General features: G+C 40.6%; 2 protein-coding genes across 4 annotated transcripts in view; one reads left to right on the top strand and one right to left on the bottom strand.

The window, feature by feature from the left end:
* The window catches only part of LOC101854118 (leucine-rich repeat serine/threonine-protein kinase 1), a 64,175-nt gene extending 49,376 nt beyond the window's left edge, over nucleotides 1-14,799 (bottom strand). For 2 of the 3 annotated variants that reach the window (XM_035972211.1, XM_013087632.2), the window contains exons 1-6: nucleotides 13,133-14,012; nucleotides 8,968-9,191; nucleotides 6,952-7,123; nucleotides 4,184-4,360; nucleotides 3,383-3,525; nucleotides 289-560 (exon numbers count right to left, since the gene is read on the bottom strand). In XM_035972211.1, coding sequence (XP_035828104.1) covers nucleotides 289-560; nucleotides 3,383-3,525; nucleotides 4,184-4,360; nucleotides 6,952-7,123; nucleotides 8,968-9,191; nucleotides 13,133-13,211 — 1,067 coding nt within the window. In that variant the 5' untranslated portion in view covers nucleotides 13,212-14,012. Of the gene's footprint in view, nucleotides 1-288; nucleotides 561-3,382; nucleotides 3,526-4,183; nucleotides 4,361-6,951; nucleotides 7,124-8,967; nucleotides 9,192-13,132; nucleotides 14,013-14,174 lie in introns of those variants that run through there. The other variant, XM_005107575.2, reaches the window with a different exon arrangement.
* Nucleotides 14,800-14,927: 128 nt separating this feature from the next.
* Nucleotides 14,928-17,469, top strand: part of LOC101855522 (uncharacterized WD repeat-containing protein alr3466) — a gene marked incomplete in the record, with an annotated part of 40,630 nt that continues 38,088 nt past the window's right edge. Inside the window, 2 exon segments of the mRNA XM_035972212.1 lie at nucleotides 14,928-15,183; nucleotides 16,807-16,897. Of these exon segments, the coding sequence (XP_035828105.1) occupies nucleotides 15,081-15,183; nucleotides 16,807-16,897 (194 nt within the window).

Genomic DNA, 17,469 nt, shown 5'->3' on the forward strand with positions numbered 1-17,469 from the left:
GAGAGAGAGAGAGAGAGAGAGAGAGAGAGAGAGAGAGAGAGAGAGAGAGAGTGTGTGCAAGCACAAACATGATAAGATTTGGAATATATAATCAGTGCGCATACCAATTACCCCAGATCATTAAAATTTAAGCGCAAAGGTAAATAAGAGCAGAAACAAAAAAGGGAAAAAGATTCATGACCACACTATCTTAAAAAAACCAACGACAAGCCAGTGAACGCTGAAACTTGGTCAAATTACACACTTCGAATGAGGAGCAGGCAGGCCAGGATGTCTTAATAGTTTTACCTGTTTCGAGACAGGTCAATAGTCTCAACCGGTCCGACTGGATCAGCGATGGCGGTCAACAGTGGATTGTGGCTCACGTTCAACTCAACGACATTATCCAGGGACCAAAGGATGTCATGAGGAACTTCCTTGAGCTTGTTCTTGGACACGTCGATCGTCAAAGTAACGTTGGAGGAAAAGTCTTCTCCCAGACTATCTCCGTCCCCGTCAGAGTTTTCCACGATGAACCAGGAAGGAAGGAGACAAAATAAATGCAGGTCCGACATTTCAAACTGAAAAGAAAGAAAAGACATCGATCAAAGAACAAAAATTAACCAGATTTTTAGTTTTGGTTTTAATAGAGGTTTTACGGCGGCGCTCGCAACTGCATAAGGTCATACGAGCGCCAGAAGATTAGAGGTGTTATAAGAGAGCCTTCTTCTTCTCGATCGCATCACACTTAAAGTCTGGTATCTGTCATAAATTGGGCCGTCCGGCTCAGTTCATCGGCCCGTATAGCTTCTCTTGTAGCGTCAGTGGGGTTGGCCACATTTCCTGTCTGAGGGCCCTGTGTGTCTTGCAGTGCTGAAGGATGTGCTCAACAGTTTGGTCCGCCTCTGCACACTAGCGGGTCCCTGGTGGCGAATAGGGAACGGCCAGTGTAATGGAGGTTAGCTGTGAATATGTTGAATAAGCAGCCCTGGACCAACTGGCAATGCTCTTACCAGGACGGGGTGAGGTGGTAGGTGGCACTACCACGTCATTAAAAGCCCTAGGAGTCCTCTGACGGGAGCATCATGCGGAAAAGGACCGCATTAAGTCCTGGCTACGGGTGGGAACCGGTAACAATTCCTCCCTGTGCTCCCAGCGTAGGACCTAGGACCTGGAGCTGGAGAGCTGAAATCGGAGGTATTGGGCCGCAAGGCGCACTCTAGAGCACCACGTAATACAGCAATAAATGACACATTACATGAGAGTAACAAACGTAAAAAAGAAGAAGGGGAGATAAGGACGATAGATGTTTGATAAGAAAGAAGGAGCAAACCACACCAGAGCACCCGCCAACCACCCACTAACCAGATTTGATCAAACTAAAGAACAGTCAATAGATTTACAAACTTTAAAAAAATGGAGAGAGAAACGTATAACAGAGACGAATAACTATAAAACAATTTTATTGGTTCTTTTAAAACGTTTTTCATACAAATTGAATTGTTCTATTGGGAGGAACTTTTCAAAGGAGAATTTTCAAAGTCACAAACACGTACCAGCTGGCACCCCTCCTGTCTCATCCAGACATCTCCATGGACACAAAGAGACAGCTTATCACCTCAATATTCACACCAACATTATGTACTTAGAACACAACATGTACCCCTCAACCAACATCTCAACCGAATTGGAGTAAAGCAGTCTGCTGCCTGCCCACTATGTGACTACCCCTCAGAGACAGTGGAACATCATCTGTTTTTCTGTAGAAAACTAACTGATTTAAGGGGATGTTTTCTTCCCAAGCTACCCCACACATCTAATTGCCTCTCCTCCTCAAGACAACAATTAGAACAGACATGCAACTATTACCGAATGGCATCATGCAGAAAAGTTAACGCTCAGATGCTACTGGACCGCTAACAACAACAACCAACATTATGTTATCAGTGCCAGACCTGGACCTTAAGCAAAACCCATGAAAGCAAAATCCCCGCAAGCGAAATGAATTGTCTCCGCAAAACCCTTAACATCACAAGACGAGACAGGCAGAGAAATGAAGAAGTAAGAGCAGCTATCGGCACTGAGTCCTGCCTGCATTACATAGAAAGACAATGTTGTTGTTGTTGTTATCGATCCAGCAACAACTGGGCTCTCGCCCTTCTGTCCAATGCCATGTAGAGATAAGTGCAGGTTTGTTGCAGTTGCTATAATGTTCCATAGAGTGTGCTGTCAATGTTAGGTCTCGGAGGGAGAAGGGTAGCTCTGATGTCATTTAGAGCTGTGCAGTGGAACAGGTGATGATCCACAGTCTCATATGCAGTCACACAAAGGACACATTGGGGGAAGTTCCGGGTTTATTCTGTTCAGGTGGAAGTTGAGCTGTATATGTACTGTTCGTAGGCGGAAGATCGTGGTCTGTTTCTTTCTCTGTATATGGTTTATATTGTCATTCCTTTTTGTTGTGGTCATATGTTTGAAAGACAAAGGATAAAATGGTTTGGCCACCTGTTACGCATGTCACCTGACCAGCCAGCCTTGAGAGCCTACAACACCAAGCACTCAGGCTATAAAGGAAGAGGAAGGCCACACAAAAGGTGGATCGAGGGTGTCAAAGAAACCCTAAGAAAACATATCATCACTACTGAAAGAGCTGCGGAGCTGGCCTACCATAGAAAACTGCATCTCCCCTCGACGCTTAACGGCAACATAGGATGAACAAGTAAAAAGTAACAACATCAGAAACATTCTCAAATATTTTTTTAAAATATGCAAAACCTCAACCTGAACAAATATGTTGAAAAAAGTTATATATATACAAACAAGCTTACAAAAATGTCTCTCGGATAACACTACGAGGGAAAACCAATCGTCAGAATGTTCTATAAATAGCATAACAGTTCTGTTGCAAACTTGTATGTCTTCTTTCATCATTTGAATTAAAAAGGGTGGGGTTTTTTTTTTCAGAGTTGACATATTTTTCCAGAAACCAGTTACACGGAAGAAGCATTTATTATAATACCACTGATATACTATCTTTCAATCCAATTATTTCAATGATCTGACCATGTGAAGTTGCAGTTTAGTTTTTTAGCTTTAGTGAGTGTTTTACAGCACTTGCAACACAATAAGGTCATATAAGTGCCGAAGATTAGAGGTGTTACAAGAGAGTAACAAACACAAAAAAAGAAGGAGGGGAGATAAAGACGATAGGTGTTTAAAAGAAAAGAAGAAGCAAACCACACCACAGCACCCGCCAACCACCCACAAGTTGCACTTTATGTCGAGTTAGCACAATCTATATACACTATGGCTCCGTTCTGCCTGAACAGCTTTGAACCACTGGAACAGTTAAAAAAAGAATTAGAAGAAGCAAACCACACCAGATCATTGGACAGCTTCTTACCTTACGATTCTTTCGTTCATCTGTTCTCACAAAGTTTGACAGAATAAGTCTCCTGGTAAAATCAGGAAAACTCCTGCAGACTGCCTCTGTGAAGTTTGCATTGAGCTCCGTCAAAAGGAAAAGAGCCACTTCCATATGTTCACCTGTGATACAAAAACAACAAAACATTTTAACCCTATCCGTACGCCCTGGGGTCATTTTGTACCCACAGGGTTGTATTCTTCACATTTTAGAATACTTCTAGTACGAAGATCTCTTTGAAACTTTCAGTATTTCTCAAAAAATTATTTTGACAGACTACTATGCAAAGCGTACGGATCGGATTAATGAGTAAATTTCCGTTTTAGAAAGTGGTGGCACAGAGTTCCCCACGTCGTATGGATATGATAATAAAATACGACGTATGGATAGGGTTAAGTGGTGGCACAGAGTTCCCCAAGTCGTATGGATATGATAGTAAAACACGACGTATGGATAGGGTTAAGTGGTGGCACAGAGTTCCCCACGTATGGATATGATAGTAAAACACGACGTATGGATAGGGTTAAGTGGTGGCACAGAGTTCCCCAAGTCGTATGGATAGGATAGTAAAACACGACGTACGAATAGGGCTAAAAAATGCTAAAATTAAAATACTCAGCATGGCAATCAAATTACATCTCTCACATGTGTGATGCCTTTATTTTAATTTTGATAATGTGTCTCTTCAATTGGACCACAAAACCCCCCCCCCAAAAAACAATTCAGGTGCAAAATCACAAGCATTAGAGGGACCCAAAAAATCTGTAGAAATGCCTTCACCTGAGCAAACTGTGAACAAAGGATACTGATTTTCACAGGCAGAGAGACTTGCGACAAACTCCACTTCACTGTTCACGTCTGTTATGGCACTGATCCACTTTTTCACCAGGGCAAGGTGACCTCCTTGGCAGGCAGCGTACATCAGGCAGTACCGTACATTTTCCTTCATCACATATTCTGAGGATATTCATTTATAATAATAATAATAATAATAATAATAATAATAATAATAATTGCATGTATATAGCGCACATCCTTGCTCAAGAGCTTGCTCTATGCGCTTTATAACTTATTATTACCCCAGCAGACCCTCTGAGAACACTCAGAAACATTCTCAGCTTCCGCGGAAGCATACAGTGCAAGCTGCGGATTTCACGCGCTCAAACACTAACAAACTGACAAGATCGTTCCCTGTCTATAGCCGGGTACCCATTTCCACCTGGGTGAAGTGAGGAAAATTTGAGCAAAGTGCCTTTCCCAAGGATACAACGTTGAGCCCCTGACGGGATTCGAACCCACGACCTTATGGCTTCGAGTCCGAGAGCCAAATGCTAGGCCACCGACACCACCATTATACACATCTATTTTAGGTGAGGCGAACAGCAATGTAATGAAGCTACATTATGAGTAGCAGCCAATAACATAACAGTCGTTCAGTATTTAATACCCGGAAATGCAATGAGCACTCATTTCTACAATCATTCAAAATTTGTTATATGACATTATAATGGACTAGCTGGACCCCCTTTCGATGAAAGGTATGATCGGTGCATTAACATCAACTGAAAGTCATTGGCCTACCATATTTATACTCTACTTGAATGGAGCAGTAAATCTTGAGAGATGCAAAAAATTAGGAGTTCTAGATATAGAGAGATGTATAGATTGATTCTCTATTCCGTTTTTGTGGTTGTACACTCCAGAATTTCAAAGGTACGCACGGTTAGTGAACGGAAATTTCACTTGTTTACAATGACATCTTAGAAGTCGGACTGTAATGTCGATTTAGCCTACCTATGCCAACCTGGCATAGTAGCATGTAAACAATGCTGGCCATTGGTTTTGGCAATTGAAGAACAATAAAAAAACCCAGGCAGTCTGAGTTTCACCATCAATGCCTTCACTCTTGTTTCTATACTCTTCGTCATCTTGTCTGCTGTGTGTTATAAACTGGACCTATAAAACAACTAAACATTATACAGACTTTCCCAGGATTAGATCTAAACGAAACTAACGAAAAACTGAAAATTAAACTACAGTGACTTCAGGCTCCTCAATAAAACTGTGCACCCTTTAAATGATTCAGAACCACCATTAATTTTGTCAAAATCGAAAGTTGAGTGGTTGGGAAGTTTTAGGAGGCCAAAGTGACGAACTTTCACAAATAGAATAGATGCTCTTTTATACCATAACAGTTCAACATTTAAAAACACTTCAAAATCTATAAAACAGATATCTATACTCTGAAATGTGCCAAATTATGTAAGTTTTAATGCCTTTCGCAACAGCATACAGTTATTACAGAAGCAGGTACAGATATTCTGTTATGGAAGTGTCTACGTACTCCCCGATTGGGGTCTACGTAGTCATGGTGTCTAGGTGGACCCCAAAAATGTTGGATTGTGATTGGCTCGCTGAGCGAGCGGTAGTTTACATTGGTTACAAAACAATGCAAGGCTGCTAAGCCTACTTACTGATCATCTCGGGTAGTATGTCTATCTTGTGTTACTATAATTAATTTATTTTAGCCAAGAGAAAGTATTTAATGAATAAACGTATCTAGATCTAGATCTAGATTTTGTTGTGCAACCAGCCAAGAGTGTGCAGTTCGGTCTAGATTTAGATTTTAGATCTAGATCTAGACATCTAGATTAGATCTAGATTCTAGATCTAGATACGTTTATTCATTAAATTATACTCTCTCTCTGGGCTAAAATAAATAAATTATAGTAACACTAGATCGACACACAGCCCGAGATGACCAGTAGCCTTGCATTGTAACCAAAGATAGTACAGCCTACCGTAGGGTGTAGTATCTTTGTTGTAACCAATGTAAACTACCGCTCGCTCAGCGAGCCAATCACAATCCAACATTTTGGGGTCCACCTATACACCATGACTATGTAGACCCCAATCGGGGAGTACATAGACACTTCCTTCTCTTATACAATAAACACCAAAGTCATAGAGCAATGAGAGAAGGAGAAGAAGAAATATCACACTCTAAGTAATAAATATATTTTAGAAATATAACGCAGTTCGGGAGTTTTTAATATTTCCCACCATTCATTAAACAGGGATGCCACTCAACTTTTTTGAAAATAGCTGAAAATCCATCATGCGCCAGGGTCTCGCGAACATATGAATATCAATTTGAAACCCAAAGGGTGTAGGCTACATAGAGAGAAATGACAAATAAACATAAGCAATGGGTGTACACATTCTATCTTGGTCTCAATAACGGAATAGCGGATCAGGATCAAAATACCGGAAATACCAGAAAAAAGTGGAAAAGTGGCATCCCTGACTAAAGCACCTAAGATGACATCATAAAGTCTATTGTCTTTGTCCGACAGTTATTTTTATATATCACTCTTTCATTGATACATTCTCAACAAACCAGATCTGTACCTTTATGTCCTTTAAATTTATCAAATAAATCAGAGTAGGAAAAAAAAAAAAATCTCAAGAGGAAGAAGTAGAGAAGCAATAATCATCCAAAATGTTTCAACGTACAGAATCTTTTTACCAACATCTGAACTTCTTACCAGGGAACTTTTCATACAGCATATCCACAATTTCTACATGACCGTTCAAGTTCGCCACATAAAATTCGGAGTCTTCCTCCCACACATTTTGGCCCGGCTGGACTCCATGCTCTAGCAGAAGTCTCGTCAAGTCCACATGCCCCAAAAAACAGCACGCCTGGAGGCTTTCTCTCTAAAAATGTTTTCAAAAAGAAAGGAATATAAAATAATAACAATAATAAATAGCATTTATACTGCGCATTTCCATTTCCTAAAAGATGCTCAATGCGCATTACAATGAAAAAGACATCACATCTTAAAAATGAATCGACACAAATGTGTACGTAAAACAAAGTATTATACATATAATATAAATGCATATGTGTAAAATTTTATACCAGAAAAACAGTCTCGCAGTGAAGTTGAAAATGTGTTCACTAAAAATATACAATGCAATAAAAATTCACGAACAGTCAAACTAAAGTTGAAACTGTTAGACTATTAGATTGCTTTATCAATATACAGAAGGGAAACAATAAATCCTGGATTGTTGGTCCCTATATTAACATGTTGAATTATGTCCCTGTAATTGTACTTTTATTTATCTACCCTCACAACAAAGATTGTCTGATCTTAGTGATCTTTACTCACTCCTCCTTCCTGTTTCAATCACATGTACTCATGCTCATTATGATTTATTTAGTCTTGTCAGTGAAGCCAGAGAGGGCAGACCTCATATTATTTTCATCATTAAATTACCCTTCTTCATTTAGAAACGACGGAGTTCTTACTTTTGCTTTATTATATACAATAATGGCAAACAACCCCAGTGCAACAGAAACATGAGTAACTAGAAACATTCATTAAAACATTAATTCTATACAGATAGAAAAACATTTCAGTTCTGTCTATCTCTCATATATATGAAAACACTTGGCTGGGCTGGATTGAACTGTGGTGACCCACTGTGTTTACATCATGTGTTATTAATGTGCACTAGCCATAACAACAGTGGGGGGCTTCAGGGGGGCATGGAAACAATATTAATTTTAAAAAACACGCATACATGCAAAACAGTAACAAAAGAGCGGACCATTGCACAGCTTGGCTCAAAAGTAGTTCCGGCTTTGTTCTGTGTTGAGTCCACCAAAGTTCAATCTTACCAAACACTTTAAAAAGTAAAGATATATATTGAAATACTAACTAGCTTTTTCTAGTAGGTCCCGCCATCATTTTTTCTTTTAATTCACGTACCCTTGGAGTGCTTTGCTGGTTTCTGCATCCATAACCAAGCCTTACAAAAGACACCAACTAGAATGTGGTAACTTATGTATGTATACAGTAGTCTCTGCCTAAGATCCCACCACTTACAATCCTGGTTCACTTAAAATCCCGATAAGTTACTTATGAAAGCTCTAATCTTTGACTTACTGAATGTATACAACTATTTCTAGTCAGACTGCAACTTATTCTAAGCACTCAAAAGTGATCAAATATAATTTGGGCCCTACTGCTCCACTATAATCCTTTTACACAAAAGCTGACACAAAAACTTATATGTGAGGCAGCGTGGTGGAATCAGGCTCTCGTCAATTTTGGGGCATGTAGAGTTATTGGTATCATCTTAAAGCTTGTTCATTTGTCTTTATTTGGATGAAAAAAATATCCATTTACCTTGAATACAAGTCGAGATATTTGCGAATGAAGGAGGTGGGGGTCACCTGTTTTCAGAGGTAAAATAAGTGAGAAAATGGCCGCCAAAAATTAGTTATTTCCTTAGCTTAAGAGTCCGTGGTAACTGAAAATTTACATTCCTTGTGCCTTTACTCAACGTTTTTCAAGAAAATTCACACAGAAATGAATTCTTTAAAGGGCATGAAAAGTGTTGAGCAAAAAAATAAAAAACTGATAAAAATTCACAAACCTGCGGAAAAATACAAGTTTCTTCACTTTGATTATTTTGACGAGAGCCTGATTCCACCGCGCTGCCTCACATATATATATATTGGTTTATCAGCAGCATATTAACAAACTTACTCCATATCTGGTCAAGTCAAGAAACTGTGAATGTACAATCAACTCAACAATCCTGACAAATCCAAGACGACACACTTGAGTCAGAATTGAGGGTTGCTGCTCTAGGATGGATTTTATACAGCGAGCATCCTCGTTGTTGAAGACAGTAAAGAGACATTCCAGAGCCTTTTCATCTGTTTGTCTTACAGCCTCCAACAGTATTTCTCTGGTCTGCTCAGCACGATCTGTTATGAAAAAAGTAATTCTGGCTAATATCAATATCAATGAAACTTTAGGTTAAGCAAGACAGCATAAAAGCAAGTGAGGGGCTTTGGCAGAGGATGGGAGTAAAGAAGGGTTATATTATTTTTTTAAGCCCCACCCACTCCCATCACCATTGCTGCATCGAAAGACAGATGGAAGTGGAGGTCCATGATCGCCCACACCAGTCGGCAAGGCACCGGATGATGATGACTCCCATCACAACTCTTTCCCTATGTAAATGAATGTTTCTTAATGAACAAAATAATCAGATGAAACCATTCACACTGCTTTAGAATCTTCTGCCTCTAGTTGCATGCAGTGAACACATGTTGCTTGATCGTTTATCCAATCACTTTTGTCACCACTTACAACAATAGTAACCTAACAGCCAATCAAATGTGAGGAGAGCTGACAAAATGAGTTACTTTTCGCCATCCACAAAAGGAGATATTGGTCAAAAATCAACATGCGGGTCAAATTTGTAGATTTTCTATTGATGCTATATTTTTAATGTACAACATACTTTATATTATTACATACTAAGAAATTGTAAAAACTTCACCTATAAGCGTGATATCTATTTCCACGGAGCTCAGATATGAGAAGATACTCATTTTGTCAGCACACTTCACAAATGTCTTTAGGGCTTGGCAGAGGATGAGCCAGTTCCCACAGTCCTTTCTGAATGAAACTCTAGCTTGTAAAATGGGAAAAGAAAAAGGAGACCTCGCAAAAACTGTTGTTAGAGAGGGCTCTTCCTTTACAAGCCCTGACAACCGGGGAAAGTACATGTATATATATGATGACACACTTTCCCCAGAGACCCAGTAACCGAAACACTGGCTCATAATAATAATAGATAGCATTTGTATAGCGCAAACCTCTGCTCAACATCAAGTTCTATGCGCTTCACAATCAATACTATTACCCCAGCAGACCCGATAGCATTCTGAAACAACCTCAACTTCCTAGAAAGTATACAGTGCAAGCAGCCACTTATAGGCGCTAAACTAAAACACAAACATACTGACAAGATGTGGCGTCGGTGGCCTAGTGGTTAGGCTCTTGTCAGTTTGTTAGTGCTTGAGTGCTTATTCAGCTGCTTGCACTGTATGCTTCCCGGAAAGCTGAGAATGTTTCGGAGTGTTCTATGGTGTGCTGGGGTAATAATATAGTGTAAAGCGCATAGAGCCTGCTGTTGAGCGGGGATATGCACTATACAAATGCTATCTATTATTATTATTAAGATCTTTCGCTGTCTATTGCCGGGTACCCATTCCCACCTGGGTGAAGTGAGGAAAATTCGTGTAAAGTCCCTTTCCCAAGGACACAACATCGGACCCGCGGCATGAACCCCCACCGAACCCACAATCTCACGAAATTACGAGTCCGGTAGCTTAACCACTCGGCCACCCACGCCACTCATTAAGCCCTTGTTAGGAATGTCTTGCTTTCTGCGACTACCTGGCCTTATCCAGTTACTACTGTTGTATTGTGCGTGTGTATGTACTGCGCGTAGGAGTGTGGACACGTGACACACATACACATAATCATACACACTCACAAAAGTTATATATCTAGAGTTTCCTCTAAACAAAGGAAATCTTACTTTTGAACTCACCCTGCTCTTATTTCGGAGCCCCATCCACATTTTAATCTACCCACCACCACTGGGCTTTGGAAGTCTTTGAATTGTGAACATTTGTCTTGAATTTCAATTTCTCCACCATAGAGTATGGCCTAACCACATTATTGATAAGGCTGTGTGGACTTCTCGAATTGGTGTGTATCCCTCCTTCCATGAAGCAGATTAAATCATAAGTTTTTCTGGATTATAAATTTCCATTACACATTTAGGACCATCTTCTCCGATATATCTTCTCCAAACTCCAGTATTGTTCAACTGCATTTCTCATCTTCTGAGGTTGTTGTTGTTATCCATCCAGTCATCTTCTATGGTAAAAGCATATTATTCTTCATTTGTAAGCCCAGGTTATAAATTACTGTTTCATTAATTACCACAATCAAGCAAGTGGATAAAGCATCAAGACATTTAGCAACCTCCACTTCTTAACCCTATCCGTACGTCATGTTTTACTATCGTATCCATACGACGTGGGGAACTCTGTGCTATCACTTTTCAAAGAGGAAATTTACTTGTTAATCTGATCTGTATGCTTTGCATAGTAGTCTGTCAAAATGATTTTTTGAGAAATACTGAAAGTATCAAAGAGATCTTCGTACTAGAAATATTCTAAAACGTGAAGAATACAACCCTGGTGGTACAAAATGACCCTAGGGCGTACGGCTAGGGTTAATTTATTCAGTTCTTACATCTTTGAACAGTACAAAGGCTGTAACAGTAAAAGTGTGACTTGTCATACTCATGAATTTTTTTTAAGACACAGTTGTCACAGCAGTTCTATTCTAATTTTGTTTGAAATTATATTCTAGATGTAAGAGGGCTGTCCCACGGAAAACTGGAAAAGGTCCATGAAAGAAACATTCGTTGTCCTATTAAAATAAAAATGTAACACATCATACATCAACATGTGCTATATTTCTCAATGTAATCACCATCTTGTTGGACGCATTTTTCCCATCACTGGATCAGGGAGAAGATACCCTCCCTGAAGAATTTTTTGTCAAGATATTTCAACCAATCTTTCACGGCTTCCATGAGGTCTTTGTTGTCGGTGAATCGCTGTCCAGAAATATGGCGTTTCATTGGTCCAAAAGGATGATAATCTGACAGAGCCAAGTCAGGACTGTGTGGGGGGTGTGGCGGAACTACCCAGCCGAACCTTTGGATCCAGTCATTCGTAGTGTTTGCGGGGTGTGGCGTTGTGTTGTCATGCTGCAAAATTACTCCGCTGGACAACCGTCCTGGTCTTTTTCGGCGCACAACCAGCATATGTAAGCATTAACAGTTTGTCCTGGTTCCAGAATGTCAAGAAGCAGAACACCTTCGCATCCCAGAAAACAGTGGCCATGAGTTTCTTCACCGATGGCTGAACTTTAAACTTTTTCGGGGAGGTGAAGACATGTACTTCCAAACCATTGAATCCCTCTTCATCTCAGGGGTCATGTGGTGTATCCAAATCTCATCACCTGTAATAATGCTTCTCAGGAATGTTTCATCGTATTGTTGGAGGTCTCTAGATATGTTCATGACTCCCGTGACAGCTTGGCGACAACGATTCAACAAAGTCTCAGACACTTCAACACGTTGCGTCTTGTGGTCAGCTGTCAGCTATTTTGGGACCCATCGAGCAGACACTTTTCAATAGTGCAGCTCATCAAACACTATCCTATGGACAGTCGACTTTGAAATGTTTAGCGACTCAGAAATTTCGCGAAGTTTTAGGTGTCTGTCTGTTTGAATGAGTTCGTTAAAGCGACTCTTGTTGTCCTCAGTCTTGGCAGAAAAACAAGGTTCGGGGTGAACTTTTGTCATTGACATCCGTATTCCCAGCTTTGAACTTACTATACCACTCATATACCTGTGACTTTGCCATTACTTTCTCCCCGTAAACTGACTTTATTTCAGTTTGTATTTCTATAGGTTTGAGACCTTTTGCCGTCAGAAGCCGAATGACAGACCTCACTTCTACCCTTGACCAATTTTCCAAGGGAGTAGCCAACTTTGGAGAACTGCTGTGTTCGTTTGGTTCGTGTGATGCTCATGGTGCTCAATCGGGAAATTCCTAAATGATTGTTTTACACATGTGCGTTTACAGAATGTGAAAATATTGAATACTTTTCAAATTACAGCCAAATTCCGGTTTTCCGTGGGACAGCCCTCATATTTGAAATATTTTCAATTCATTGAATATGTTTTAAATATTCTAGATATATATATATATTCTAGACCGATATCTGGCCAGACCGTGGGGCGATGACTTCAGACCTGAGGACTTACTTCCCGCCATAGACAACAAAGGTTGGACATCAAGGCAATGGAGAAACATTCTCTTCTCTGACGAGAGTCGATTCTGCATCAGCAAAGTGGATGGAAGAGTCAGAATCTGGAAGAGGAATGGTGAACGCTACGCAGACCTCAACATGATGGAAGCCAACGCCTGGAGTGGCCCTAGGGTCATCACCAGGGCCGCCATTGGACCGCATCACGAGGTCAGCCCTGTCGTCTTCCAAAACCTCGGACGCAGGCGTGACAATGGAATCAACGACCAACGTTCCATCAACACGGTGCTTAGGCCGGCGGTCCTCCCCTACATCCAGCGACACCTCCACTTGGTGTTCCAGCACCACAACGCGCGCCCGCACACTGCACAGGCAACTGTGGCATTCCTGCAGCAGAACAACATTAGAGTGCTCCCATGGCCAGCACTCAGCCCTGACCTTAACCTAATCAAACACTTATGGGACCATCTCTAGCGACAACTTAACAACATTCAGTCAAGGCAAGCCACTGCGCCGCAGCACAACTGGAGCAGAACATTCAACAGGCATGGGCGCCGTGGGGCAACATCCAGCCGGCTACCGCCAACAGACTGACGCACTCTCTATGCCCAGAACGTGTCGAGCTGTTGTTGAAGCCCAAGGCCAAGGAGGGCATACAAGATATTGAACTGTGCCAAATGGACTAGGCGTGTTGTGCGTCCCTGTGTCTAAGTACTGTGACTTGTGACATTAAATGAGCCGATAAAAAATACCAGTCGAAGATGTTCGTCCCTGCTCAATGAAAATCACATTTTCGAACGGAAAAGAACCTAAAAAATCATCCAGCTGTTAAACAATTTCAATAAAAATAACCTTTTCTACACTAGAAATCCATTTGCGTTCAGTATAGATCAAGATCTAGATCTCGATCTCGATCTAGATCTCTAGTCTCTAGATCTGGTTCTACTCGAGAAAGACTGGATTTGAATCTACTCATTACCAAACTTGACATTAATAAGATCTTAATATCTAATATCTTTACACTTTTTTAATTGCCTTACCTTCCATAGTCACACTCAATCATGCCTCGTTTGCTTGTGTGGAAGATCAAGTCACCACCATAACTTGCCATAAGCTTTTCTCTTTATCTTATTCTTTTCCTAAACTAGAAAACCGCATTGCACCTGATAGCCAAAATAGATAACAGAGCGAAACACTTCCTGGTGCGTATTAGATCGATCGAGAATTTCCGAAGTCAAAAGTTCGTAAATATAAAAAAAAAGGGGGAAGGGGCACATAACATCAAACACAGCTGACCACAACTTAGCAAAAGACAGCCCGGAGAGTAAACATGATCGCTTCTGTAAATAGACCAAACATGGTTTCCTGTCAGGCGTAACTAGATAAGAAGGGCAGCCATTGTTCAAGTAGGCAAGGCTCTTGGCTATAAATGGGGTTTTCCTGCTTCAGATTCAGGCCTTCGTGGGACAACAACAACTTCCTCATTCAACCTTCCCCACCCAGCAGAACGAGCGGGCAACACATTCATCATGTTAGGCGGAGAGGAGTGGAGAAACGGAGAGAGAAGACTTGCTGCGAACTGTTATAAGAGCTTAGAGGTTTCTTGGGCTTTTATTGGTCTATTAGATTGTTTTTTTTCCCAAATCCCATGTCAATTAGGCATTAAATCTGTCTTTATGGTGTACGGCCTTTTTATTTTTTACTCTCTTGCTGTTTTGGTCTCGCGTTTACCGTAAACCCCTGAACTCTGAACTGTGAACTGAACAGTGAACTCTGAACTGTGAACTCGCAGGTTTCCGGAAGTAGTATTTTTGTAAGAGTGTTGCTATGAAATACAATAATGGCGGAAAATATATGACTGATGGTCAACTCAAATGGAATATATGTGTATTAAGTATTGTGATGGAATTATAAGAATATCGTTTTACCCATCTCAATAGTCCAAAATGGCTATGGAAAAACAATATGCTGTGCGGGATACACACACTCGTTCTATAACCGCAGTAGGATATAATCCCGTCAGAAGAGAAATCATTTTAGGATTTGAAGGTAATCCTACCCTGCAGGACTAGCTAGATTCTAGATCTAGATCTAGAATCTAGATTAGATCTCTAGAGATCTAGATCTAGATATCTAGATCTGGATATCTAGATCTAAATATATGTAGAGAAAGAGCACGTCAGAAACTGAGCAGGGATGGAGAAGTAACCTCACATTATTGTAACTTTTTGGAAAACATGAGTAGGTGAAGATGTAATATAATATCGAAGTGACTATTCAGACTCGAGTCCGAATATGAAAAAATGTTATTCGGACTCTGATTCTTGTCCAGCATGACATCACTTTCGACTTCCGACTTCCTGTGACTCGTGACTCCGGCTTCCTGTCCTGCCTCAGTCGTGACTCGCCTCAGGCTGGGTAGAGACGGGGATCTCTTCGGGCAAAATGGCGTTTTGAGCAGGAGCCGAGTTTTTATCTTATGATGAATTTGAGGCCGGCCTGAAAAGTTATATATAGCGCTTTTAATAAATGTTTATTTGTCAATAGATCATCAGAAGCAATTAGAGATGGCTCCTTAGCATGTGTTGGGGTCGGATGGGCGGCCTGCACACGTGTGGCTGTGTGCGTGTCGGGGAGGGGGGTGGGGGGGGGGAAGGCACTATCGGTCCGGGCGTTGAACGTCGCATACGCGTCAGTCTTTTTTCCCCCGGCAACTGATCATTATTACAATAATAAGCTAGTCTTGACGGAGATCTAAGCAATAAATTGTGCGCTGGTCTATGGAATCAAAAGTTGCCGTATGCTCAGCTCTACACAGCAACACAACTTTTTCTTGGTGAACGATCGAGATGACACAGGCTTGTGTATTTGAACGAATCGGTCTTTTTTTTTTACACAGCTCATAGTATGCAGGTGCCAGGTGGTCTGCTAATCTTCAATTTTACCTTTTTCTACAACAAAGAAAGTGGAAAACATGGGGGGTGGGGGGGGGGGGGCGTATCAATGAGGCGGCGGGCATCGGATCGGCAGAAAAGGTGTGGGGGAAACTAAAAAATGGCGGAAAATGGGAAGCCCTGAACTTTAGATCTATAGAACGAAGACACTTCCTTTTTTCCGGACCCGAGTCCAAATAACATTTTTTCATATTCGGACTCGAGTGCGAATAAGAATTTTTTTTATTCGGACTCGAGTCTGAATATAAAAAAATGTTATTCGGACTCGAGTCCGAATAACGACGGCCATATAATATATGCAAAGGAGGTATATTGAAGTTTTGTTGCAGGTACACACTGACTTATAATAAATTTCTTTCCCTCCCCCCTCCCCCCCCCCCCCTCCCTGACCTGCAACAGGGAACTGCTGCTTTTTCTTTCCTAATCCTTACTATCGTCATTGTTTCCTCTCTACTTCTTTTGTATGTTTGTCACACTCTTGTGACCCACTATTTCCGGGATGCCTTGATAGTTGAAGCAGACTTTGTGCTGTTAAAGCTAGAGAGAGGTGAGCAGAGTAAGTCTGATTCCCTGTAAGGGCTTCTCTGTTGACAACCACCCCTTGGCGCTCATGACCTTTTATGCAGTTGCGAGCGCCGTAAAACCTCTACTAAAACTAAACTTATGTTTCTTTTTTAGATATGCCTTTCTGATTGTTTGATTTCTCTCTCTCTGACAGATGGCGTTGTCAAGTCCTGGGAAGCAGAGACAGGCAGGCTTGTTCAAACTTTCTATGAACATAAAGGATGGGTCACAGATTTCCTCTTCTGGTGAGATATTACTTTATTTTAGAATTTATTCAGAATGCGATTGGGTTTTAATGTTATTTATTTAAATAACATTAATTTTTCTTCGCTTGTTCCTGTCCTGAGTTCAATTTATAAGTTGCTATTATTTTGTTTAAATTATGATTGGTCTTGCTTCATATTCATTAAACTTTCATTTGTTTTGTTTTTTTAAGAATTGCATAAAATGTTCTTATGATTTCACTCAGGTGACTGGAAACTACTGAGAGTCATCTTAATGTTGTGTGATATTTTATTTTATAATAAGTTTACTCATTGTTGCTACTCTCAACCAATGAAATTAAACTTGTTTCGGTAGTGCTAGATGGCTGTAAATGAAGAATTTGAAGGGGGGGGGGGGGTCTTTTGTTTATATATCACACTGTAACTCATTCCTGGATTAATTGACAACGATGTTGCATTTTCGTTTGTAACCAGTGTTTTGTCATATGAAGTGGTCTATTTTTTTCTATTTGCATGCTTTTTGGTAGTCTTCGATTTTTACCCTGCAATGCTTGGGCTTTTAATTGCCATTGTCAATCCATGTTGTCTTAAAT

This window comes from Aplysia californica, unplaced genomic scaffold, assembly GCF_000002075.1.
Source record: "Aplysia californica isolate F4 #8 unplaced genomic scaffold, AplCal3.0 scaffold00613, whole genome shotgun sequence".
Lineage (NCBI taxonomy): Eukaryota > Metazoa > Mollusca > Gastropoda > Aplysiida > Aplysiidae > Aplysia > Aplysia californica.